This window comes from Callionymus lyra, chromosome 16 (genome assembly GCF_982586985.1).
Source record: "Callionymus lyra chromosome 16, fCalLyr1.hap1.1, whole genome shotgun sequence".
In the NCBI taxonomy this organism is placed as follows: domain Eukaryota; kingdom Metazoa; phylum Chordata; class Actinopteri; order Syngnathiformes; family Callionymidae; genus Callionymus; species Callionymus lyra.
This window is the reverse complement of record NC_141833.1, coordinates 6,134,524-6,162,092: the sequence shown is the minus strand read 5'-3', so window position 1 is coordinate 6,162,092 and position 27,569 is coordinate 6,134,524. Positions and strand designations below refer to the sequence as shown.

Genomic DNA, 27,569 nt, shown 5'->3' with positions numbered 1-27,569 from the left:
ACCTTTGGCCAAGATGATGATAATGAGAATAGATCATGTCTAACAAGTCGAATGAATTGAAATATTTAGTTTCTATTTAATACTAGGTACTTACTCTACTATAAATGTGATGATTGATTAAAGTAAAACATTAGTGTTTTTGTCTAAAAGCCTTCTTTGACAGCAACTGACATATTTGCCACTTTAAATATTCAAGTGTTTTGACATGCAGCTTCAATCCGTAAATGTCAATGTACAGCCAGAAATGTTGACTTCAACCGCGGGTCAGAACGGGCTACATCTAGGTATCTTCAGTGTCTCTCTACCGCTTCGTGTGGTTTTCCTATGTTCATGTTATACTGAAAAGAATCCTCCACAGTTGACTGCTGCGCATTTTCCTTACTCCATACTTCACTTTTAAATGTGTGTAAATATTGCACATTCGTTTGTAGATCATTTAAACAAGTAAAAAAAAAGGGCAAAATATTCACCAGACGGCGTTATAAAACAGAAGTGTGCACGAATAAAAGAATATTGAGCTATTATGTAAACAGAGAACCAGAGGATACAGTGGCATGCAAAAGTGTTTTCTTGTATAATATGACCACTGGAATAACATCAAACTAACAAACTCGAAAAGACATCGTCTGTCAGTCAAAAGGAATCACTTAAACAGTATTGATTTGATTTCACCCCCAATTAATTGTGATAAATTAATAAATAATTAATTTAATTGCAAAAAGGCCAAGTTATTGCAAATTGCATTTTAGTTAAAATATTTTTAGGTGTGAAACTTCTTCTGCTTGAGTCGCTGAAGCGGAATAATGGATTAATTCGAAAATAATAATAAAAATAATCATCATTATATTTTCAGAAAAACACTTTTGCACGGCACTGTAAGCATCAGGATGTCACGTAAAACAAAAGCCCTGCAGGCTTTAAAATCTCCTCAGATATGGAAAGACAATACATTCGGTATAAAGAAGAAAAAACAAAAAATGTCACACAAAAAAACAGTTAATGTTGGGGGCACAGGAAGCTCAGCAGAGACAGTAAAAGCATGCGTATCCACATGCTTAAACTTCCCCTTAAAACTTACGAACGGAGGAGTTAAAAACAACAATTTCAAAAGCAAAACCGTTATGATTTCATTGGCCTAAATTGATGCTTACAATGACATCAAAATACACCAATACTTTGTTACATTAAACTCCTCTGTAGAGCGTTTCACTTTTTTAGTTATCCTTGTGTTTCATTCATAAATAAGAGAACCATCAGATTTCAAACACTCTTTGGATCCCACATATTTGGACACTTTACAGTTCAAGTAACGAACAACCCTTTTTCTTTTTTTAACGTAACAATGAGTTGCTTATAGGTTTCAAAAATGGTACTTAATAACGGATTTAAGTAACACGTTGTTCAGCTGGTGCATCGGAGACACCGGGTTGTTGATTTGAGTCCAGAGTCGGAGAGAGTGACGGTCAGCAGCAGCGGAAATAGATGAAAGAACATGTGTCAGTGGAGTTGATGTCCTTCCAAAACCTGTGCAGGCACGAGCAAAACATGCACACTTGATTCCCCGTCGGCCCGGCTCACCTTCAGGCTACAACCTGGAACTTTTATCTTTGAACCGAGTCTGTGTAGTGTGAGAAAGTCCTCGAAGTGGCTTCTGAGATCCTTTGAATATGTCGAATTTTGGCAATGCATGTTGTTGTTTAGTGTGTGTGTATGTGTGTGTGCGTGTGTTATTTCCCACCATACATCCTCTCAATGTCTTCTTGGTAGTGCGACTTCAGCTCCCGCCGTTTCAATTTAAAAGCATCGGTGACCAGGCCCGTCTCTGGAGTCCAGGCTTCAGCGCTTAGCCGGATCTTCTTTGGGATCTCAAATCGTTCCAGTTTTGCTAAAACAGAAAGAATATTTAAAGTTAACTAACTTGGTGATTCATAAGATTTAGGACACTTTTTTTTTCAACTTTTCAAGTTCATTTCAAACCACTGTTAATCCTCAAAGGGTTATCGTAGAAAAACCATCCTAGAGCAGATAACTGGGACTTTCGGTTCATATAACAAGACAGCACCTCGGAGTTAACAGTGAAAATCTACTTTTGAGTTTAGTTCACTAAGAGGGAGTGAGACAGCCAGAGATTTGCAGCGCAAGTTAAACAGTGTTCAAATAAAAAAAAAAATCAGCTAAAAAAAAAACAAAGGTTTGCTTTTGTATAGTTAGTACTTTCTATTTATCTTCACATGGTACATTGTCACATAATTTTAGATTTTGTATAATTTTATAAGGTTGAAAGACCCCAACCCAGTTGTTTCTTTTATCTTCTTTCCCTTTATTTTAAAACACTCATGAAACACATGCTTTAACATTTCCTCAGACACACTTTTTTATTTTGCAGCACCATGTGATAAATTCTGAACTTTGGAAAGGATCGATTGTGGATAACGTACCTGCCACAGCCGCTTCAGTGATGATGCGAAGGACCTCTTTCTCGATTTGTGGATGGTTGCACAGCTCCTCCCACGAGGTCTTTATCTTCATCTGCTGTGCAAGCGCCGTCAGCTGCTTCTGATTCGGTACCACAAAGCTGATGACGTAGGACTGGTCACTGCGAGAAGATTGAAAAATGATTAGGAGAATGGAAAAAAAAAAGGTATTATTTCTCAAATGTACAGCAGAGCCCGACATTCTCCCCACGCCATCAAATTTTGACTAAAAGATACTTTTATTCAACCACTAAGTTATTTTGACTGAGACAGTCATCTTTTGTTCAGAACGATTAATACCCTTCTCAATAATCAATATAATAATCCTTTCATTTCCCAGATTAGCTCCAACTCTTTCAGGTTGGAGGGTCTCCTGCCCATCACCCTGATCTTCAGCTCCCACCACAGATACTCCATTGGGTTAAAGTCAGAACTCTGTTTGGGCCACTACAAAACGTTAATGTTTTTATCGGCTAACCATTAATCCTCCATTTTTACAGTGTGCTTTCGGTCGTTGTTGTGCTGAAATGTCCAGCCTGATGTTGTTTTTGAGAATCTTGATGTACTGCTCTATTTTCGAGGTGCCCTTTACCATGTCTTCTTTAGTCTGCGTCTACAGAACTCAGCAGTGTTCAAGGTCCGTAGGGCTGTCTGCCTTGAGATCTTACCACCTGCAGAGTCCTAATTCTCCAGGATGGCCTTGGTGGTGATCCTTGGATTCTTTTTCAAGCTCTCACAATCCTCCTGGCCAGCACAGGTGTCACTTTTGGCTTCAGGCTCCCTCTGATATTTTCCACCGCTTGGAACTTGTTTTATTTTTTTATTATTATTACTATGCTCTGTAGCTACTGGAACTTCAAAAGATTGCAATATGGCCTTATGTCCCTTCCCTGGCTTGTGAGGAGCCATAATATGCAACCACAGGTCCTCCGAGAGCTTCTCTGTTTTTAGCCATGGTTCTCTCCAAACCAACCGCAGAGAGCTGCTGTTTTTCACCTTTAGAGTTAAAACAGCTGTTCCCAATGGATCTGGGTCATTAGGAAGCTTAAGAAAAGCTTGGACTGTTTGGGATGGTATTGAACTTTGAACTTTGGATTTTCTAATACAAAAAAAGGCTGAGAAATGTATTTTTTTCCATAAAGATGCCTCTTGCACAGAGATAAATGGCTGAATAAAAATCACTCTTAAAATAAGCTGTATGAATAATTGGGAAATGTCATCAATAGCTTACCTGTTGGCGTAGGCACAGATGTTGTCTATGAGTGGACAGTTTTTCAAAACGGCCTCCACTTTTCCGAGAGAGACGTATTCTCCCGCCTGCAGTTTCACCAGGTCTTTCTTACGATCTTTTGGAAGAGACATGGGTTTATACCTCTGCTCACGTTCGGTCCAGCCAAACCTCCAGTCTTACCGATGATCTTCAGGCAGCCGTCTGGATGGATCTCTCCAATGTCCCCCGTGCAGAACCACCTTTGGCCCTTTTCATCGACAAAGAAGTCTTCTCTGTTCTTGGTCTCATTCTTGTAGTAGCCCATGGCTACATTGGGCCCACCGAGTAAGATCTCCCCTCGTGGGTTGGGTTTATCTGTGCTATAGTAACCGCCTGAAGGACGCACGAAGACAGGTCAAGTTCAATCCAGCGCATGCTAAACTTAAACCATCAAAATTACCTTCTTCCCAGTTTTTAAGGGAGATTTCGGAGCATATTAACGGAGCACCGACTCGCCCTGTGCTGTAGTCCCACACTGGAGAAGAAAAAAAGAGCTATTAATATTTGTGCTGATCATTCATTTCTGAAGTTAAAACAACTCCACTTGCTTTCACTGATGGTGCCAGCCCCGCAGGTCTCGGTCAGACCGTAGCCTTGACCCACCGGGCAGCACATGCAGATGTTCATGAACCGCTGCGTGGCTGCAGAGAGAGGCGCGCCGCCCGACAGCAGTACCCGTGTTTCTCCACCCAGCAGAGCACGGACCCGTCTGAACACTAAGCTGAGAATCAGGACGAGACAAGAGGGCATGTTGAAAAACAACCATGCTGAGGCACCGACTGAGTCACCGAGACAGAAATGATGAGGCACCTGTCACAGAGCGGCGTGCTGTAACCCTTGGAGATTTGCTCCATCTTGTAGTTGTACGCCAGCACGAACAACGTCTTCTGGAATTTGCTCATCCCCTCCACTTTGGTCATCACGTTCTTATAGATACGATCCATAATTTCCTGGACACCAGACGCACAGTCCAGTGGTTAGTTAATCTCATCACATTAGCAAATTTATCAAAGCCGAGGAGATCTTACCGGTACAGCCGCCATTAGAGTAGGTTTGAGAACACTGGTGTCGCCTTTGCTGCCTTTTTTGATCTTGGTGGACTGAAACAAGCAGACAAAACTACCAGTTAGATCAAATATGAGCAGTGACAGTGAAGTGTTACGCAGAACTTCGATATAATAGTTTCAAACTTAAGGCCCGGGGGCCAAATCGAGCCCTCCAAGTCATTTGACGAGGCCTGCCGGATGGTTGTCTCAAAATCAAAAGTAGATTAATATTCATGTTGATTTGCATCTTCATAGGTCACGTACCTATGAAGATGCAAGTGTTTAAGATACATTAAGGGACAGAGATTATGAATGTCAAAAACACTGGAGGACAACTGGAATTTGTTTGACGCAGGTGAATAAAAAAAGATAATAAATATAAATTGAGCCTCAGACAATAAGAAACACTTTGCTAATGAGTTTGACACCCCCAGTCTATACGTTCATCCAATTCAACACAAAATTCAAATTCAAAGATAATGATTTTAATATATATTTAGGGACTCTAGAGACTTATCAGCCTGGTCTTGCCTTAAAAAGCTTATATGAAATCTAACCTGTTGCTAGGACTGTATGCCGCATAAAAATAAAATCAAGCAAAGGGCCACCAATGGCACCCTGGGGCCTGACTTTGGACATTTCTAATTCAGAGTTAGCAAAGTGCCGTTGGACGACAGTAAAAATATTTTAAACTCCACATTCGTCAGATATAACAATCATAATACTTCACAAATTGCAGCGAAAACACAAGGCAAATATAAAAAAACTAAATTTCCCCGATAAGTAATTCATCCAATTGACTTCGGACCCCCCCGTTGTGCGACATGCTAATCAAACACTCCCTTGGTGCCCTCGATGACTCTGACCTACGTCACCATCGGGATACTGCTTTTAATTTAGATGCAAGTCACACCACATAAAAATGAATACACACTGCCAAGATCAGGGGGTATGAACAAGTAGTAGTAGAACAATAGACAGTGATAATTAATTTACTTACAAAAAACAAATAAGCCTATACATCAAATATTGAATACTTCAAGCTCTTTCTCATAGCCACATAAAACAAAGATTTCAATGCAAAAAACGGGAACATAAAACACGATCAATTGGAATTAAAAACAGAAATCTGAGCCTTACTTGAAGGACTGTCAGTTTATATTGTAGAATAACTTAACTCCTTAATTACATCAAAGTTTCACAGGAAAACAGGCTATAAAAACCTTTCCAAAGTTTTGAAAGTATATGAAATACACAAGCCTGGGGTTGGACAAAAACGACATTGTAGGGAGAACATTGAAATAGTGTCAAACATGTATGGACTAACCTGGTCAGCTAGGGTGTGAGGGGAGGAGTAGCCGATGCGACAGCCATTGGAGACGCAAACCAGTTCAGCACTGAGCTCCAGAACATGAGCCAGAGGCAGGTAGCCGATGTAGGTGTCCGTTTCACTGCGAGGATAGAATAATGATAATAAGGATTTCTGTTCAGTTGTTGTCAAAATGTTTGTTGCCATACCTAATATTTGGAATTCTCTCTGCCATTCCAGTGATACCAGCCACGATGTTGCCGTGTGAGATCATGACACCTTTAGGATTCCCTGTGGAGCCGCTGGTGTACATGATGACGGCGATGTCCGAGGACTTAGGCTGACTGCGCCCGCGTGCTACTGCAGAGATAGATTAAACGCTGATTCATAAAAGAGGCAATAGGTAAAATAACAAATAACATTGTTTTTGTTTTTAATAAAGGGAGCATTTGGAAGAGCTGCCGTGTTTCATGGTCACCATCATTCATGACACCTCACCCTAGAGTGTTGGATTTTCACTAAGCTGCCATCAGTGAACTTTAATTTCCTGGGCGGAATTAGAAACCTTTTTAATCACATTGCCCTGGAGGGGTTTAGATAACAGTTTGATCCAACCAACCATGAGAAACAAAATTAGATAATATAACAGCATCAAACATCCGATACAGATGTAATAATGATTGTATTCACATTCAAGTAAGTTCTTGGATAACAATAAGTCACTGCATCCACACATCAATGGGTTCATTTTGAATATAAATGTATATAACTTGTTGACGCTAATCCTTCCATTGACCTACACTTGCACCATCACATCAATATTTATCGATTTTGCTGATTGAAGCAGATAATTCTTCTCAGTTACGTAACACAAATAAACCAGTTCCTTCCTGCAAAAGTGACTGAAGGATGTTGACATGAAGGGCAAAGGCAAGTCACTCACAGTTGTCCGACTGACACCCCATGTCCTTCACATTGTCCATGGTGTAGACAGTGATGCCTCTGGGAATGTCTGGCCAGCTTGAAGGCTTCCGATCGACTAATATGACATACTGCAGCCTCGGAATGTCACAAAGTATGGCCTTCGAGCAAAAGAGAGAAGCGTCTGATTGACGAAAACATTTTAACTAAAGTCTTACAGTTTAATACAGAATTACATACATTTAATATAGGATTTAAAGTCTCCTTCTAAATAAACAGATGTTTAATGCAACAGTTTGTACCAATTGATTTTTTTTATATAATTCAAATAAAACAAATCAAGTAATTCAACACAGTGCAGTAACAACAGAGTTTACAGTTATTTTAGGATGTTGTCAATCCATAATAATTGAATTTGAGGTTTCCAGCTAATAAACCCAAAGTATATGCAATCAGCGCTGTTTCAAAAATGTCATGAAAAGAAAATCAATGGAATATATTTACCTTCAGGCGGCTCTGAAGTAAGTCTTTGCTTGTGATGATGTGCGTGACCTCCGTCTCATTCAGTCCATGAGCTATTGCTTTTGGTCCAAGGGTGGAGTATAGTGTAACAACTAAAGTGGGGGGAACGTCATTAATAAAAAGGTATTTTTATTCATATTTTGAATTATCAGTTACTCACCGGGAAAATTGTACATAAAGCAGGCCTGTGCTGCCAATATCCACTCAGCTCTGGTTTCGCAGAAGAGGGCGATGTTACACTGCGGCTTCTGCCCGAGAGCAGCCAGCCCGCTACCAAAACATTTGGCTGCTTTGAACGTCTCATCGAATGAGAGCCAGTTGTAGTTCCCCAGAATCACCTTGAAAAGTAACACAAACCAGATTTGTGAGTTCAACGTGCAGAAACCTGTCAGAAACCTTCAAGGATCTCTGCCGGAACACAGTTATACACAGGTGTGCAGTACATATAGCCCTCCTCGGACGTGTGTAACTGATTTAACTGACATTATTAAATATGTTCAGATAAAATGCTTCAGCTTGAGATCTTTAATGAAGTCAATGAGCGCCATCTAAAGGGCATTTGAAGAACTGAAGAGAAAAATAAAAGGCTCAAAAAACTAATATTTTTTATCAACCAGGGAATTATTAATTTGTTATAATAATTGGACATTTTATATATTTTTGGGTAACTACTTCACTCATTGATGTATCAAAATATCAAACATTTGGACTGCATGTTCAAGAATTGAGCTAAATATACTTTAAACTCCTTCACAGTGATCACATATAGCAAAAGACAATGGTTGAATTTTTGTCTCGACAGAGAAAAAGTAAATGTCTTTCACCTTCTTAAAGACTTTGCCATTGGGTTGGATTTCATCCTCTTCACTGAGAACTTCTCGGGTGCCCAGACAGTCCCTTTTCGGAAACCTCTTGACAGCATACTCGAACACTTTATCCAGCGTATCCACGCCAGGGCGGAACCACGCCACCAGACTCTCTTGACTGTTGACAGCCCTGTAAGGCCCTGAAGGGTGTCCGCTCACCGAGAGCGCCTTGATGCGACTTGCACGCTCCTGGTTGGTGCCGGCTCCAGAGAGGAAGTACCATGGTATGTAGGTGATGACCGAGTAGACCCAGGCCACAGAGCGAAAAACCTGCAGCAGCAGAGGGTTTATATCCTCCTTTAACTTCATCTTGTGGGAAGAACTCGTGCTGGAGGTAAATCAGAGCACGGAGGCTTAAGACACGTGTCTTTGTTGGAGTTCTGCTTTTCCCTTACAGGCAGCGGCACTAAGAATCACCCGGACCTGCGAAACAGAACATGAAACTCAAGTAACGTGGCTTTATGTAACCCTGACTCAGCACACACAGAGGAATCAATCAGAACAAATCAAATCTGATCCAGCCTGGTTTGTAATCATATACTTGTACCAAAAGCGCACCCACTATTCTGGACAACCGCTGAGTCAGCGTTGTTTTTCTAATTAGTGGAACCGAGACAACCCCCTTCCCCCTCCTTCAAATGTCCTTTAGTCTCGTGCAGCTGGATATGCAACAGCATGAATCTGAGAGTGTAAACATGCTTCGATGCTCATCAGATGTGACCTTTATTTACTCTATTATTATATTATTTCTTCTGTACATCAATGTATTATTCTTCATGGAAGCTTAGTTTATCCTGCAAGTGAGAAGACTTGGTAGCTTTAAGGGATATAATACCATATAATATATATATAACTCCTGTTGTGTCATCAGTTTTATCTTGCCCTTTAAACTATATACTTTATTGAGTATTGTTTTGATTGTTTAAGAGCTTTGTGACCCTCTTCTGGAAAAGCGCTATACAAATAAAAATTACTTACTTACTATATATGAATGAAAGGGCTGAGCAAAACAAAGCCGAGGCTTCATTTAAAATATTAAATATTATTTTTTAAATTGTGTATAGTTTTTTTTTTTTTTTATCTTTATCAAAGGATCCGGATTGTAAACTATCACAGTTCAGTGCCCAGGTGTACATTTAATCATATTTTCTATGAGGTGTTAATAGAAGAAAATCAATAAAGGCATTTAAAAGATTTAATTATATTTAATGCATTTACATCTTAACTAGTCCATCTGATCTGGGAAAAGTGTTTTTAATAAAAGTGAGAAAAAAAAAACATTACCTTATTTGCATGAGGGAAAGATTTCCTTAACACTCAAAAAACACTACTAGCTCTTTCTGAAAAAATAAAAGTTGTTGTCACACCCAATTGTAAACATAGCTTTGATTCACAACCGCTGGTGAATTACCACACACGTGCCATCATAACAGAAATATGTAACAACCTTATGTGCACATTGCATAATTACATGTAGCTACAGAATTGTGTTGACAGCTAGGGACAAGTTTTATTTTTACAAAAAAACACTTACTATAATAACCTATGAATAAAACATGCAAAATATAACAGAAATGTTGTAAATCTTATCTAGTATTTTACTAAATATATAAATGAAACCTAAATAGCAACATGTATATAAAAGGTAAATATAAGTAAGTAAGTAATTTTTATTTGTATAACGCTTTTCCAGACGAGCGCTTAAAAAATCAAAACAATATTCAATAGTATATACTTTAAAGGGCAAGACAAAACTGATAACACAACAGGAGGAAATGTCCCATTAATATGTACGAAACCATTTGAGTTCAGAGTCAATTAGCCATGGGAATGAAAATGTTTTTGAACCAGAATCAAAAAATGTGGGATGAGCGTTATATTTCAAATGCCTCTGGTTCTTTTCTATTTAGCATTTCTATGCAAGGATATCAAAAACATAATTTATAATTGTCTGTTATTGTGGATGAGCCTGGTGGTAAATGTTAAACATGAAATAAACATGTCTTAAAATATGTCAATCAATTGGATATTTGTAAAACAAATATTGAAATAGCTAAGAAACCTGTAAATTGATGCCAACCATCCATGAATGTTCTGCATCAACAAACATCATCAGGAGTAAGTGGCAGATTAAAATGGTGAAATTGATGGATATCAAGTAGCTTCAAATAATGGATATTATAAAAAAAGATTTTTAGAATCGTTTAGGGTAAAAAAAAAAAGAAAGGATTTTGCTGCTGAACATGCACTGGGATGACACCATTACCAGATGAAGAGGATGTCTAGCTATGGACTGATGGAAAATACTGCGGTTTAAATCTCCACATGGAAATGAATGAGGTTTATGAAACATCCTCAAAAGGGACTATTGTATAGTTTAAGGTTTACGTTAAATCTAGCGCTACTGGAACGACGCGTTTAAAAAACATTTAAGAAGCTTTAACAAGAAGCTAATGTAGCTAGCATCCTAGGTTAGGCTAACAAGCCAGTTGCTAACAATCGCATCCTCACAGCAACATCTGCAACAATATACTCTCACCTTCCCCCCTCAGCCGCTCCGGCTCCCAGGCCGAGTCTGTACGCCAGACATGAACTCACGGAGCCCCGACACGTCGTCCGTTAGAAGACAGAACACTTTTGTAACACCATTTAATTGAAAGGTTGTATTTGAATAAAACAAATTGTGCCGTCACCCGGCCAACGCTAGCGAGCCCGGAAGTGCCCTCGCGTCGTCGCTAGCAACTCGGCCTCTGATTGGTCCATCGGAGGTGGCCTGCGGTGACGTCTGCTAGGGTTACTATCGGTCATATGTGCAGACATCCTTCTGTGAGAGTCGCTGCTGGAAGACGATTGCAAAACGTCCACCGGTTCAAAGTTCAAGAGATCTCTGGACTTCAAAAATAATAATAATAAGTGGAAAAATTCAGACGGAGTGGTAGAGAAAAAATGCTTACAGTTGGTATTATTTTAATACACATCTCACTTTATACAAAAACAAACAAGTTACAAATAAATAAAAACAACACTTTCATTCATAAATTCATTTAAAACAAATAATGTGTATTTTACAGTGAATCAAAAGTGCAAGTGATTTTAACACTTGTTTAAATATTTGTCAGTAAGTAAGTAATATTAGTAGAGCGCTTTTCTAGACCAAGATAAAATATGTGCTTAAAAGGTCAAGACACCACCGAGACAAACACAGGAGTCTCAGAGAATCAGGGAAAAGCCTGAACAAATAAAAATGATGTTTCTTGAAGGAGTCAGTAGATCCATCAAACACAGAGAGAGAGGAAGATCATTCCAAAGCTTAGGAGCAACAGCCTGGAAGGATTTCACTCTTCTGGTGTAAACAGCAATTGCAGTGACATTATTATTAACATAACATGTCAATCAATAACAGTGTCAGGTGAATGTGTTTAGCAGAACTGAACAAAAAAAGGTAACACTTGGACTTTGTTTTTATTTGGCTCTCGTGAGGTCAAAGATCATGTAGAAACTAACAATTTCACTTTGCATTTATTTGTATTTTTAATTACATAGTCTGACTCTATGGTTTTTGTTTTAGGACATAATTTGCTTCTTGTAAATTTACTATATTTTTATTTAATATATTAAGAGTTTATAATGCCTCTCAAATGCTAAGGAGAAAAAGTAAAACATATTAAATACAATAGAACAATAACTTTAGCATATTTAGCTTGACTTTATTGCTTGATTTATACTTTTGGCTCCTCGATCTTGTTTTATGGCTGTTCAGCCAATGTATAAAATTTGGCCTTGTGTTTTCAAAAGTTCATAACGTAATTTCAAATAGGAAGGATTAAAATAACAGACATTTTCAAAGGTTTCGAGATTCCTGGGGGAACTGCCTATGAGCATTACTATCGGAATCATTGGTAATAATAAAATGTATTAGAGGTTTTTATGACTCTACTTTATGTGGAGTAAGAGCACCTTCTAGTGGAGAATGATCGCCTACGCAACCGTTAAAGTGAAGGCAGTCTGATCAATGAAGTCTGGAACTCTATTCAGATTAGATTAGATAGACTTTATTAATCTCTCTGGAGATCCGGTGGGAAATTGAAGGTTTCTGCAATATTTTGAGAGTTTGTGAATTCAGTCAAGATAAATTCATCTTTTTGTCGGTCAGAAGACGATAAAATAGTCTAAAATCTAATGGTCTCTCGTTTAAAAATAAACAAGATTTATAACCAACCTTATTTGAAACACTGTTTACATAAGAAGCATGTGTTGGTCTCTCTAATGATGAATTTTCAAGATGATCTTTTTAGGAAGTGTAAATAAAATAATTGCCTCCCAGACATTTAGGGAAGCATTGGTAAAGCTCGGGCGTTAAAAAATGTGACTCTATCTCGCTTGGATCTAAACTGATCGTTCACAACAAACACATGGTTTTCCTGAATCTCCTTGGATTGAGGCTCTTTGCAGAGGACGTTGTGCATCTGCTTCCTGTTGGCCAGAGACTGCAGTGCCGAGACCAGCTGTGCCCTTGTAAAGGTCACCTTTTGCTCGATCTCCTGAGAGAGAATTTGAGCGCGGTCGGGTAAGGCGGTAAACATTAAATGAATCTCTCTGTCACCTACCTCAAATGTCCACCTTTCTTTTTCGTTAAAGAGCAAGAGGACGATCATCTGGAGGGTGGACAGTTGTAAAGTGTATGTACGAGTGCCATTGCTTGCTACTGCATCACCCTGCGAAGAATCTTGCTGTTGATCAACACAAAGAACCACATTTAGAATCAATACATCAGCTTTTCTAAAGTTCTTTTTTTTTACTTTGTCGTCAAAGCTTTGGAATGACGCGGTAACATCAGCCGTTCCTAATAGGGGTTGTAACATAAGCCTCCTGTCGTGGTACTTGCTACGATAAAAACTGTGGGAGGAATAGAACAAAAAAAAACAAATCAATGTAGGCCTTAAATTTCTTTAAAAATGTATTCTTTCAGCCTTACATCTTGAAAGTGTCAAAGATGTAGCTTAACGTGAACGGAATGATATATTTTTTTAAATCCAGAATCACCGGCCAGTTACCATTGGTGAGGATCTGGACTTTGAACTCAACAACCTCCTTAAAGCTCAGCTCCTTAAAGAAGAACTCATTTTTAATAAACTTGTTTAAACCATTACATGCAGTCTTTAATTGTATTGTTTTTACCGATAAAGGGGCTTGATTAAACTCTTCCATTGTGTAGACAGAGTCGCGGATATCTTCCAACATTTCTTCAAGACTTGAGGCAAAGTCAGAACCATCCTGAAGCCAAAAAAAAAAAGCCCAAAGAAATGAAAAAAATGTGGGGTTTCTTTAAATAGATGACTGGCTTACCAGTATCTTGGATGCAACGTCCTTCTCATACTCTTCTGAGAAGCGTTGGTTAAAGAGCAGTCTGTTGGCAAAGTGCTGCCTATAGTGACGTTTAAATGCTACTTTGTCCCGGGTTAACTTGAAGAGCACGGCGAAATTCACGAGGCAGGATTCCACTTCCTTTTCTGGCAGCTGGTAGATACAGACCAGAGAAGCTCATGACGCGGCGTGGTTTCGCTGCTATCTAAAACTGAAAGCCACTCACCCCACTGAACTCGCGCCTGAGCTGGTTGTCGATAAAGAGTGACAGATACTCGGGTGTTCGAGGATTAAGGCTGAGCAGATACTCAAAGTCTCTTTCGACGGTTTGTTTCAACTCTTTGTCGTTGTTGAATGATTTAAGAAGGAAATAGTCCAATCTTGATTTCTGATCCAACAACGCCTACGAGGATACAAAAAAAGGGGAGTCTTATTTACAGTGTTTGGGGTAAGGAAAGGAAACAAATGTGTTTCTGGTATCCCTTCTGTTCCCTTCTGGTCAAGGTGAAAAACCTCTACCACTGCATATGCCTTTCTAGAAGTCAGGGACGGGTCACCTTGACCCAGAAACCACACAAGGGTTAGACTAAAAGCATAATATAACTAGCTTGTTTTACCTGAATGATGGTGACCGAGTTCGTGCCTTTTATTTTTTTCGTCATAAGGAGGGTTCCCTGTTCTCTCAAGATTGTGCTCAAACATTCACACATCGTTTCTAAACCAGCCTGTGTGCGACTGAACAGTGTGTACATGCTTGCCAGCTCTAAAATAACGAAAAAAGGTCAATGTAAGTATTAGATCAGTCTTAGAAGTCAGCGTAGTTCTTTACCTTCCGTTTTGTCCTTCTGCAGCGAGTTGGTGTTTCCAAAGCTCTTCATTGTAACAATGTCCTCCATGTGTTTGTAAATAAAATCCTTTTCCATCAAATCGACGAAAGGCACTTCCCTCGGCTTTTCCGGAGAAGACTTGGCTCGTTCGGTCTGCTCTATAATTCTGGCCTTCTCTTCCACAGAGGAATTTGAGACTCTTTTCTTGAGTCTTTTTTCTTTTTCCCTCTAAATGATCAACAAAATGAAAAGTCTTACATTATAAACCTACATGTACTTTAAAGGACGGTTAGATATTTGTCTATTGCACAAGTAAATCGTTATTTGTGATTCACATTTCTATTACTTACCTCTCAATTCTTAAATATTGTATATCATAGTGGTTACTAGGGGGTGTTAGAAATAATGATATAGCGATATATCGAGATATTATTTTCCACGATACTGTATTTATATTCGAGAGCACTATTGCTTTTTAAAAATAATGATATATATATTCATTTTCTTAATTTTTGCCTCCCAAATCATATTTATGTGTTACAGTCATTTTTACGGTTGATGTTTAATGTGTGACTGCAGCAGTCATTACATCCACTGCGGCTAAATGAACATTCAAATACCGCGAGATCTCTGCGATATCTGAGGATGAGAGGATATAGTTGACTCCAGCAGCTTTTAAAGCTAATGTTTGAACTAGGCACTAGATCTGCCACTGATTAGAAATAAATCTGTAATTCCGTACCCCTGGTGGGGTGTGTAGGTATTGCGAGTGGACAGCCAATCATGGGATTTATGTATTTGTGTACATATAAAATCCTTTTAAACAACATAATGTATACTATAAACAAGTATACTTATTTAAATATTCTTCAATATGTCATTGTTTTTTAAGAATTTAAGAATAAGAATTTGAAGATGGATTGAAGGCAAGTAACAGGAGGAGTTAAAAGGAAAGATGAATACTATTAGGACAGTTATAGACGCTAAAGAGTAATAGCTGTTCCACACGTGTTTACATTGTCAATTGTAAATATGTAAACTGTGTCATCAACTCGTGACATAAAGAAAAAACAAGACGCTCAGGGAATATGAAAGTAAAAAGAAGGTAATCAATTGTATTTGCTGTATTTGTATTGGAATCTACATCGGTAGACACACGAAAAAAAAAAAAAATCAAAGACACTTGACATACCTGAAATAATAGGAGCGACTTGGTCAGAAAGGCTTCTTCACAGTTTTCTTCGTAAAGTAATTTGTTGTCCAGTTCGAGGGCCATCATCAGCTTGCAGATGTTTTTAAGGGGAATCCTTAAACAATTGAATCATGATTAATGTTGGATCTGACTTCCCCCTCTAACAGAATGTGATGACAGCGGCTCATTGATAATGTACTGCTTTGTCTCGCTGACCTGTCCACCACTTGTCCCTGCTTCTCAAGTGCAATCGTGTCCATCAGTGACTGGTGAAGGCGCTCTTGAATGATGGTGTGGTCCAAGATGCACTCTTTGAAGAGAGTGAGGCCGAGGTTGTACACACTTGGCAAATTATTGGGTAGAACATAGACTCTATCCTGGAGATATGAAGTAGATTAGAATCATGTTAGAAACAGCTTCAACAGCCTCATTTGGATTATCCAAGATTCAAATATTTATATCAACCATTTTCATCATATTGACCAGAAGGAGATTTTGAAAGTACATTTTTAACCCTTAACTTTAAGTGGATAAAAGCCACTATGCCCTCCATAGACTTTTGCATTGAAGAGCCGTCTGTACAGCACGATATTGATGATTTGTCACCCTCCTGGGTTTTTCTGAGCTGTGACTTTTCACTCACTTGGAGTTGCTGACCTGTATTTTTTACCTACTTCACTCATTTTGTTTGATCTGTAAATTATTTCTTTTTCAAATCATCTATATACACAATGAATTTGTATATAAGTTTCAGTGTTGTAGTTGCAGTTACAGTGGCACCAACTTTCTTTTTTTAATGTCACATACATTACATGGTAGTATTTGCCAAAAGGTAAGACCCATTCTATCTTATCATAACAAGCTTCCTTTTCACAAATATTGTGCTGAGTGGTTCATTCTTGTGGACTGAAAAAATGTCAATACTTGAATATGTCAAAACAAGAACGTTAAACGTACATTTACAAATACAACAAGCAGACTTCCCTGGGGATTCATGCAATCCACTTTTTTAAAAACCTTCTTTTTGGTCAGAGATTTCCAAAAGTACTGCTTCCAATGAACTTGTTTAAAGTTTTTTTTATGGATGAATGGCCAAATCATACGAAGATGTATTCGTTTTAAGCAGATACCTGGCTATGAGTAGACAAAGCAATAGGATCACTGATCATATGATAAAGTAAGTAAGTAAGTAATTTATATTTGTAGAGCGATTTTCCAGGCAAGGATCGTTGAAATGCAAGTGTGACCTGGTGCCTCGTTCACGTATGGACATCTGTTTGGTTATGGACTAGCTGTGACGAAGTCCAGTAATTAATGACTATTCTAGTTTAGATAAAATGGTTGTTTGTTCTTGGATTTCTTCTCACTTGTCTATCCAAATAGTCCAGTAGTCCCTCTGGAAAGTGTACTCAGAACTAATGAGTTGCGTTTGCACTAGGTGGGACCTTTTCACCCAACCATAAGACAGAGGGCAACTTTTCACCAACTGGGTGTTTACCCCAACAAAGTTATGAGCACATTTTCTTTCAAGACAACCACTTTTCCTTACCAAGTAAACAAGGATATCCTTGATCAACACCATGACACTCTGGTGATCAGTCCAGGCTTTTTCAAATGTTGTAAGAAATTCCCCAGCATACAGAACCTCTCCCAAAACCTGGCAGACAGAAGTTATTAATACGACCTTTGCCTACTACAAGAAATAAGACACGAAATAGTGCACAATCTACATTGATACAATGGCTGCAAAAAAAGGGGGAATTGATATACTTTGCTGATGAGGTGTTCTGTGATGATGTCCAATACACCTTTGTAGAGCTTCCCGCCATAATTGTGGAGCACCATGGCGTAAGCATTCCTGTACAGGTCCTCATAGCACAAGTCCTCCCTGTCATTCAACAGTATTTTCTGGAAGGCGTTTTTCATGATGATCCATAGGCTGTTTACATATATCATATCCATTGTCACCCTAAAAGAGACGATAAAAGATAAATGCCTTGTCTCAAATCACATACTTCTTTTAGTAAACTAGAAGTTAGTATGCATCAGGATGGTGTACGTACTAACTAGTACACAAATTCTCTACAGATAGAATGTCTCAAATCAAACACTGCTGCTATGCACTAACAGGAAATGACGCGACAGCTCCTTCTTCTACTACTTTTTAACGATCGTTGCAAACTGCTGTTGGAACGCTATCGGCGACACCTGCTGGCAACTCGTTTTGCAAGTTTGAAAGAAGAAATAAAGAAAAAATATGAGACACTAAATATTCGCAAGATATTTAGCACCAAAAACGTGTCATCCTCCTAATGTTGGCTGAAAATGCACCTATAAGTATATAAATATATATGCATATATATATATATGACATTACTTCAATTTACAACGTCACTAAGATGGAACTGTTTAAGGTAGATGGTGTTCCTCAAATCATACTCAGTTTTGTGGCGTTTTAGTATGCCGATTTAGTGTGTATGGCGCACTAAATTTCGCATACTAAGAATTGAGAAGCACTTACGCTTTAAAAATACTAACTTTGAGTATGCAAGTATGCGATTTTAGACACAGGAAAAGATGAAGTTACTTTTTTGCCCTGGTTATAGCACCACAAAATACACATTTTCTGGGCCAGTGGTTTGTTTATATAATACTGCATCCAAGCACTTCAGGAGATTCTAGCCATTCAAGTTACAAGACTTTGATACTTTCATTGAATCCTTAGATCAAAGCAGCTTCGACAGACAGCGGCATCATCATAGCATCTTTAAAAGTGCATCATTACTTGCTCAAAACATTCATTTGAGTAAAATACAGAATTAAAAATGTTCAAGACCAGCGTAGAAACAGTCACTCCAGTGTGTCCTGGGTGTTCCCTGTGGTCTACTATCGGTGAGACCTGCCCTGAAAACCTATTCAGCGAGGCGGTCAGTAGGCATTCTTATCAACTGACAACTCTCAACGAGGAGTGGCTCAACTCCGAGCCTCTCCGAGATGACTGTGCTTCTCACCTCTAATTTCGACGGCTTGTATCCATCATCTTGTTTTCTACTTCGCTACCCACCATTCAGGACCATAGGCGAGGGAACAGATGTAGATGAACTGTTATACCGAGACATTTGCCTTTTGGATTAGCTCTCTTTTTTGTCACTCGTAAACAAGACCCAAAGATACTTGGACTCCTCGACTTGGGGCAGGATCTTATCCCCAACTCGACCGAGGGATCTACAACTTAATTTCGACTAAGAACCACAGACTCTAATTGGACCCCTCAAGCAAAAGCTGAAGGTCACAATGCGATGAAGCCAACAGGTTCACGTCTTGTGCAAATAGCAGTGACCTAATCCTAAAACCAACAAAATGGAGCCCCTCGACGCCTTGGTTGCATCAAGAAATTCTGTCCATAGACGTAATGGACAGAATCGGTTGCGAAGAGCAAACCTCGCTCGGAAAAAGTCCTACTTATTCCCGGATCTGCGGACCAGGCTCAGAGATGGGTCTGTCCATTCCATTATGAAAACGGTTTTGTATGCAACCAAAAGGGATTTTATTCAGTAAAACATGAAATTCTTGACATTAAAACATGATATTCCAAGATAAATACTTCTCAGTGTCATTGTTCTTAACTTGGAAATAGAATGAATGAATACAAATTTCAAATCAATACTTGGAGATTAGGATGTTAATTAAGTAATCAAAGTCAAAAACGACAATTCAAAAGACGTAAAAAGAAACCTTTGATGATCAAAGGATTCATATTCAATCTCGATCTTACCACTATATATATAGTAGTTATAGAACAATTCTAACCCCCAAAAAATAAGAGGTAGGCATCCTTCAAACTTGTTCAGATATTTTCAAGTGCAGAAATATCATGGCCAGAATTATGGGTCTGCAGTTTTTCCAGACTGCTCAAAGGCTATTATTCTACTACTACATTTAAAATTTAAAAATTGCCAAACTTATAGTTATATATTTCAATAAATGACTGACAATCATATTTGCATTATAATTTGTTTTAAATTACTTTCAATCACCTCAGTAGTCACTCAAAACATTCATTGCCTGTTTATTTGCTTAATGTTACAGTCACAGGTGCTGGACCTTATCCAAGCAACTTGGGACGAGAGGTGGGTTCACACTCACACCAACACACAAGAGTCATCGACTTGTGTATGGTTTGGGACTGTGGTCGATCGACACCTTGGCTATATTGAACAAGGTCAGAGTAATACTTTAAAACTAATCATGTTGAAATGTCACTCACAGTGGCTCTTTATTTTTGATTACATTTAGAATATAACTTGTTAAGTTGTTCGAGGAAATAATAATCAATGACGTGATTTTATATCAAGTACACAGACTTATCACGTATATTAAATCATTGTATTGTATACAAGACTCTGTATAGTTGATCCCTTTATTAAACTCTTAAATGTCTTTATTAAACTCTTAAATGTGATAACGTTGTCATTATTAAAACAAGTTTAGTAAAACCTAGGTGGATTAAGATGTGCTTAAATTGAAGATTTTTTTTTTTTACCAGCTATGGATGAGAAGTTTGTGAATGCGTGGGACATTCTCAGGACTGCCATCCAGGAGATACAAACCCAGAAGAACAACAATGGGCTTGTTTTTGATGATTTGTACTGGAACACTTACACAATTGTCCGCTACAAACAAGGCGAAAAGCTCTTTATGGGGTTGGAGGAGGTGGTGGCGGAGCATCTCATTAACAAGGTAGCACAACATTTTACTTCTCTAGGCATGAATAAAAGAACACATAATGTTGTATTCAGACCTTATGTGAATTTGTGAGAGACCCTAACATCGCCTTCTATGGCTGCAGGTTCGGGAAGAAGTCCTCAACTCTATAAACAACAATTTTCTTCACACACTGATTCAAACATGGAATGATCATACAACTGCGATGATCCTCATCAAAGACATCCTCATGTACATGGTAAGAAAAACATCTCTTTTCACTTTGAAATTGGACCTCAAAAAACCCCCATCTTCGATGTTTTCTTCACCTTATTGTTTTAACTAAACAGGACAGAGTCTCTATGGAGCGAGGTAACAATAAAAATGCGTACAGCCTCGGCCTAACTATCTTCAAAGACCAGGTGGTCAACTACAGCATTATACAAGAACATTTAAAGGGGACGCTTCTCGACATGATCTTGAGAGAAAGAAGGGGAGAAATGGTGGACAGGTAGGCAACATCCAACTTTCACTGGAAGGTTTTAAGGTGGAAGTTGCAGCAATAGTAAACCTAAAACAAAACAGCAGGATTGCAATACACCAAGCAATGATAATACAATCTTGGCTTTCACAATATTTAGAAAAGCATTCAGAGAAAGCAGACCATTGCCAAGCAGCTCAATTATTGTTTTTATCTATAGTCAGATACCTTTTTAAAGCATTTGAAATATTGTTGATATCGTTAATAGCCAATTTAATAATGTAAGAAAAGAAACTCATGCAGAGATTGAACATCAGATTTTAACTATTGTGTTCAATACACAATAGTTAAAATCTGACGTTCATTGAAGGTGCTTGGAAATCAGTTAGAACTGAATTAATGTTTTTACTGAATACTTGTTTTCAGGGCATCGATCAGAAGCATCTGTCAGATGCTGAAGGATCTCGGCCTAGATAGCAGATCTGTTTATAAAGATTGTTTTGAGACACCCTTCTTAGAAAAATCGGAGGAATTCTATCAGGTAAGTTTCATTTTGTAGTTTTATCAATAAAAGTAGGTATGTGTGTATTTGCTGCTTCCTGCATAAAAATATAACGTAAATGTATTGTTCCGTTGCTGTATACTTAAACAACTTACAACGCGTTTGTTCAATCTGGGCTACGAATTCAATTTTTCTCTGCATATTTAAGGATAATTTTCCCGATTTAACGTTAATTAAAAGTTAATTTCATCGATTGATCAAAAAAGAATAACATTATTATTATTTTTGATTCTTTGTTGGACTTTTACCAATCCTTTTAAAATTGGGTAAATATTAAGCAAGTACTGACATTTTGAAAGTCGTATTTAACAAAAATGTCATAAAATATGGAACCCAATTGAATTCGTATTCGAGGTTGACCAGAAATTGGTTCATTTTCAATGGTTATAATAATCCACAACTTTCCTAATATTTATCACAGGAAAATTATACTTTTATCACTGGAATCATTTTGTCGAGACTTGTCAGATAATACTGGTATTCATTTAATCTTTTGAATTTCACACATACCGAGTTAGAGGTCCTTGTCAACATGATTTTCCCCCCTCCCCCATTTAGTTGGAAAGCCAATATCTTCTGCCAGAAAGCAGCGCCATCGTTTACATAAAGAAAGTAGAACTCAGGATCCAAGAGGAGATGGACAGAGTAAGGCACTGTTTGGATAAGATGACCGAGGAACCCATTGTTAAGGTCGTGGAGAACGAGATGATTAATAAGCATATGAACACCATCGTTGCAATGGAGGACTCGGGACTCATCCACATGATGAAGAATGGACTAGTGGATGGTAAGGATTTATAACGAACAAGGCAATTGCTTATGCTTATAAATCGCTTATTGCTTCATTTTTAATCACTAACTTTACTGTTTGCAAGTTGTCCTTTTTCGTGAGAGCTTTTGGGTGGAATTAAAAAACAAATTATTAGATCAATTTAGAGTTTTAAAGTTGTTGGTTCATTTTCAGAAATGCAAGACATGTTCAATATGTTCAGTCGTGTTCCCGGCGGCCGGAAAACCATGTGTGAATTTCTGAGTCCGTACCTGAGGGAGCTAGGGAAGGTCATAATGTCGGATGAGGGCAAGAGCAAGAATCCCGTGGATCTAATTCAGGTCTATTCATTTTTATTCATTTCTTAATTGCGAATATCAACATATTCTCACTTATATTTTCCTGTTTCTTCCAGGGATTGCTAGAACTGAAGTCCAAATTTGACGGTTTCCTTTCAGAGTCTTTCAACAACGATAAACTTTTTAAACAAACCATCGTTGGTGACTTTGAGTATTTCCTTAACCTCAACTCACGCTCCCCGGAGTACCTTTCTCTTTTCATCGATGATAAGCTCAAAAAGGGGGTCAAGGCGGTTTGTGAAAATCCATATATTCTACATTCATGACTTGATGATTTAATTTAAAAAAAAATATTTTTTTGTGCAGGCTGGAGAACAGGATCTGGAGTCTATTTTTGACAAGTCAGTGATGTTGTTCAGGTTCCTGCAGGAGAAGGACATGTTTGAACGATGCTATCGTCAGCATCTGGCCCGCAGACTCCTCAGCAACAAGAGTGTATCAGATGAACCTGAGAAAAGCATGTTGTTCCGACTCAAGGTAAAACATCAGAGAGCTCAGACTTCTGCCAAGCAGCTTCCCCTTGACCATGTTTACATTTTTACCCAGTTATTATCCAACATTTATCGTCATAACTAGATTCTCTTGAAGTATAAATAATAACAAGTCATTAAGCTATCATATGTCAATAACATCAACTAAACAGCAGGGGGCAGTAGTGTTCTTGCAAATCCTAATAGAAACCCCTGATAGAAAGTATGGATTAAAATACCAGTAGAACAGTTTGGAGTTTTATTTAGATAAATAACAAACTAATAAAAATCGTCATTCATCTATTAAAAAATAAATACAGACACGCACACATTTGCCTTACAGGCAAAGTATGCTATGTAGAACCTGAAGTTCACGTCCTTGGTTTCATCTGGGTCCAAAAATGCTTAAAAACATCCAAATACCTCCATACTGCTGGTCTGTAAAGTCCTTCCTGTAATGAAGCCTCGACATGAGGAATTGTTAAGCCTATACAAACAAAAAAAAAAAAAAATAGATAGATATTTTAAGTGTGTTTGTAGTGGAGTATCCCAGTCTTTTCAGCTCTTTTTTATTATGACCCTTGATAGTGTCGGTACAAATACAAAATAGATGCCTACTTGTGCAAACGAGTTTCTAATACCTCTTTTAACAATCTAAACTGCCGTATACAAACTTCTCTGCAGACAGAATGTGGCTGTCAGTTTACCTCCAAACTGGAGGGGATGTTTCGAGACATGTGTGTCTCTGCGACGACCATGGACGAGTTCAGGCAACACATTCAGGCCACCTCCGTAAGTCGAACACAAGAACAAATGGTGACATTTTCACATTGTCACATAGGTCGATTCAAAAGTCTAACCTAACAAAAAAAAAAAAACGTATTTCACAGACGTCTCTCAGTGGCGTGGACCTCACCGTCAGAGTTCTCACCACAGGATACTGGCCCATCAATTTGACGCCGCCGCAGTGCAACATCCACTCTTCTCCCAGACACGCGTTTGAAGTCTTCAGAATGTAAGCCCTGTTAAACAAAAGTTTTTACATTAAAAGAAGGGATCATTGCGATCATATTATGTTATCCCTTGCAGGTTTTATCTCTCGAAACACAGTGGTCGGCGGCTAACCCTGCAGCATCACATGGGTAGCGCAGATCTGAACGCGACGTTCTACGGAACTATTAAGAAGGTGTGAGGTGGTTCCTGACCAGTAGGAGGGCTTCTTAACCAATCTCTTCAACCATTTAATATGTCTTTGTCTAAAGGAGGACGGCTCTGATCCGGGTTTGGGCGGCGCCCAGGTAATAGGCAACAACATCCGCAAGCACATACTGCAGGTGTCCACGTTCCACATGACCATCCTCATGCTCTTCAACAACAGAGAAAAATGGACGTTTGAGGTGCACATGTCTTCATTTTAAGAATCAACAATCAAGAGTGGCCCATTCACCTCTTTTAAGTCAATCAGCTTGGTTTTCCAAATCTTATGTCTGCAGGAGATCAAGATGGAGACGGACATCCCCGAGCGGGAGTTGGTCCGATCCCTTCAGTCTTTGGCCTGTGGGAAGACACAGAGAGTCCTGTCCAAGGAGCCAAGGTCCAAGGAGGTCGAGAAGGATCACGAGTTCACGGTCAACGACCAGTTCGCCTCTAAACTGCACAGGGTCAAGATACTCACAGGTTTGTCAATGACAAAATAAGAATGATTCCGAAATTAATCTTGAAGATTCAGTTGCCAGTGAGCAATGCAATGGTAGGGGGTTGTCCATACCAAGGGGCAACATCTGCTATAAAACAGTGAAGACGATACAGAGGCGCAAAAAGCCGCAGTTTATAGTGTCTACTTAAAACTGGCTGCAAAAAACGAAACAAAAGGTTTATGAGTCATACCTCTCCGTGCCTTTTTATAACAAATTGCCAAAGAAAAACAAGGAAATAATCTTCCATCACATTAGAACAAAGGTAAAATGAGGTTGAAAAACCTGGCTTTTATTTTTTTTTCTCCATCCTTTGTCCCAGTCGCCTCTAAACAAGGAGACACCGACATGGAATTTAGAGAGACTCGTCATAGAGTGGACGACGATAGGAAAAACGAGATCGAGGCTGCGATCGTGCGAATAATGAAGTCGAGGAAGACGTTGCATCACAGTCTCCTGGTAACCGAGGTGAGGAAGCGACGGGGAAAAAAAAAAGTTGTGTTCGCGAAACTCACCGAGTTGTGTTTGTCTATAGATCACTCAGCAGCTGAAGCCACGTTTCATACCCAGTCCTGTCCTTATCAAATCACGAATTGAAGGGCTGATAGAAAGGGACTACATGATGAGGACTGCTGAGGATAATAAAGTATACAATTATGTATGTTAAGGGCGGGCAGAGGAAAAGGACGGCAACTCAGCTTTTTTTCCTGGTATGGTGAACCAGCCATTTTTGTCTTGCACGCAACAACAAAGAAACATGAAAAGCCATCATTTTTAAGATGAGGCAGCATAAGCCGTTTTTGAGGTGACCACACAGATTCTGCATGGGTTTCCTCCGGGTACTCCGGTTTTCCCCCGCCCAGACCAAAAACATGCAGGTCAACCAGAGACTGTGAAGTACACACAAGTGTCTGTCCTACTTCAACCGATCCTGTCTATTGCAGGGAAGGACGATGCCAGACTTTTTTTTAACTCTTCAACTCTTCACACACTCTTTTGCTGGTAAAAACTGAAGAAAACAGAAGAAGATACCAGAACATACACAAATAAACTTTGGGGGAACATAATCCATGTACAATTCTGGGTTTAACTGGTGGAGGTGGGCTTTATTTTTTAACATAAAGAAGGATCTTGGCCAGTGGGTTTTCTCCGGGATCTCCGGTTTTTCCTCTCCCACAGATAAGGAAACCAACCAGCAAGTAAATATGTGGTTTGACTCCCGGTGCTTGGAGTGAACCCCCAACTGCTGTTTCAATTTTGCCCATGAATTTTACCATGCTCTAATAAAGTGTGCTAAACTGTGTTGTTAGCCTTCCTGTTGAGATACAAATGTATGACGTTGGGCGATGACCAATGGTCTGGTGGTAAGTCTGATTGTTATTGGTTAGTGAGTTATTTTGGGAAAATGTATCTCTTATTGAAGATGATTTCTAGTTAGTCAAAAGCTTATTTGCTCTCCAATGAAAAATGTGGCCATTCGGAAGAAAAGAAAAGAAATTCGTATAGGAAATTTAAAAAAAAATGTGTGTAGGTGTAGTAATAGAAGTAGTAGTAGAACTCGTAGTCGGCGATAGTAGTACAATTTTCAGCAGAAGTTGTAGTAGAAGTACAGGCAGCAGTAGAAGGAGTAGAATTAGTTGTAATAGAATTACAACTAGTCGTAGCAGTTTATATGTTAACTATGTCGTTTTAATTCATAGATAATTTGCTGCATTCTTCTCTCTGATAAACAGAGGGCGCTAGTACAACAGCCGCCTCAAACGATTTAAAATGCCAACAACATGTATTATTCGCAATGTTTTGGAAGTAGAAGTAGTATTAGAAGTAATAATATTAACAGTAGTAAAAGTAGAAGTGATAGTAGTTGTAGAATAAGTAGTAGTAACAGTAGAAGTATTAGTAGAGATGGAAGAACGTGTATTAGTAGTTGAAGTAGTACTAGTAGAAGTTGTAGTATAAGTAGTAGCTTAAGTGGAAATATAGTAATAATATAGGCAGAAGTAGTAGATGTAGTAGTAGTAGAAGTAGTAGTATTAGTGGAAGTTGTAGTAGAAGTATTAGAAGTTCTAGTAGTAGTAGTAGTAGTTGAAGTAGAAGTTTAAGTAGAAGTAAACGTAGCACTAATAGTAGAAGTAGTAGTTGTAGAAGTAGAAGTGTTAGAAGTAGTAGTATCAGAAGTGGAAATAAGTAGTAATATAAGTATAAGTAGCAGTAGTAGAAGAAGTAGAAAAATAAGTAGAAGTAGGCGAAGTAGAAGCATTCACTCAATTAAACAATCACACTTCCATGTCGTTTTAGATGATTTGCTGCATTCTTCTCTCTGATAGACAGAGGGCGCTAGTACAACACAGCCGCCTCATTAAACTCCTTCAAATAAACACGCAGATGCCATGAATTATTCGCAATATTACTTAAAAGTTTGATCATATATTCATCAGTTATCATAGTTATCACAGTATATCATATAAGATATTCATTTGGCAATTACTAGGTAAGGTACTAACCAAACTGATCATTTGAACTGTTTGGCTGCATGTGCACTTCACACACAATTCACATTTTAAATAATTTAAATACAGTTAATCTAATACACTTCAAGTTATTGTTCGCTGTCCTGAATGTCTCTCTGGAGATCAATATGGTTTGTCCTTGTGCTTAATAGCCAGATATCCTGAGAGGTAAATCCATAATTGTAATGACAATAATACACATTAATAATATTAGTTTCTTTATGTAGTG

At 38.5% G+C, this 27,569-nt stretch overlaps 3 protein-coding genes across 5 annotated transcripts; 1 reads left to right on the top strand and 2 right to left on the bottom strand.

The window, feature by feature from the left end:
• Positions 1-1,705: 1,705 nt before the first annotated feature.
• Positions 1,706-11,116, bottom strand: LOC148063363 (fatty acid CoA ligase Acsl3-like). Its single transcript, XM_087811972.1, has 15 exons — positions 10,948-11,116; positions 8,367-8,831; positions 7,703-7,880; positions 7,525-7,634; positions 7,043-7,181; positions 6,309-6,459; positions 6,118-6,241; positions 4,773-4,844; positions 4,555-4,694; positions 4,293-4,465; positions 4,145-4,219; positions 3,886-4,077; positions 3,706-3,820; positions 2,439-2,596; positions 1,706-1,885 (listed from the first exon to the last, which is right to left on the bottom strand). Exons 2-15 carry the CDS (start codon positions 8,715-8,717, stop codon positions 1,728-1,730), a joined length of 2,136 nt encoding a protein of 711 aa, XP_087668098.1. The 5' UTR covers positions 8,718-8,831; positions 10,948-11,116; the 3' UTR covers positions 1,706-1,727.
• Positions 11,117-11,392: 276 nt separating this feature from the next.
• LOC148063362 (cullin-3-like) lies at positions 11,393-18,378 on the bottom strand. Of its 3 annotated transcripts, XM_087811971.1 has the most exons (14): positions 18,313-18,373; positions 17,562-17,760; positions 17,341-17,448; positions 16,008-16,168; positions 15,792-15,906; positions 14,602-14,827; positions 14,390-14,535; positions 13,999-14,175; positions 13,755-13,925; positions 13,587-13,682; positions 13,384-13,514; positions 13,208-13,304; positions 13,016-13,138; positions 11,393-12,949 (listed from the first exon to the last, which is right to left on the bottom strand). In XM_087811971.1, the coding sequence occupies exons 2-14, from the start codon at positions 17,751-17,753 to the stop codon at positions 12,737-12,739; spliced, it is 1,956 nt and encodes a 651-aa protein (XP_087668097.1). In that variant the 5' UTR covers positions 17,754-17,760; positions 18,313-18,373; the 3' UTR covers positions 11,393-12,736. The 3 variants fall into 3 exon arrangements, with proteins under 3 accessions (XP_087668097.1, XP_087668095.1, XP_087668094.1); XM_087811969.1 differs by having other exon boundaries at positions 13,016-13,304; positions 18,330-18,378; XM_087811968.1 differs by having other exon boundaries at positions 13,016-13,304.
• Positions 18,379-19,895: 1,517 nt separating this feature from the next.
• Positions 19,896-26,131, top strand: LOC148063361 (cullin-3-like). The gene is made up of 16 exons (XM_087811967.1): positions 19,896-20,013; positions 20,338-20,531; positions 20,641-20,754; positions 20,846-21,006; positions 21,403-21,517; positions 22,097-22,325; positions 22,503-22,648; positions 22,723-22,899; positions 22,973-23,143; positions 23,821-23,928; positions 24,027-24,151; positions 24,226-24,322; positions 24,399-24,533; positions 24,630-24,813; positions 25,153-25,298; positions 25,366-26,131. The coding sequence occupies exons 2-16, from the start codon at positions 20,340-20,342 to the stop codon at positions 25,495-25,497; spliced, it is 2,232 nt and encodes a 743-aa protein (XP_087668093.1). The 5' UTR covers positions 19,896-20,013; positions 20,338-20,339; the 3' UTR covers positions 25,498-26,131.
• Positions 26,132-27,569: the final 1,438 nt, after the last annotated feature.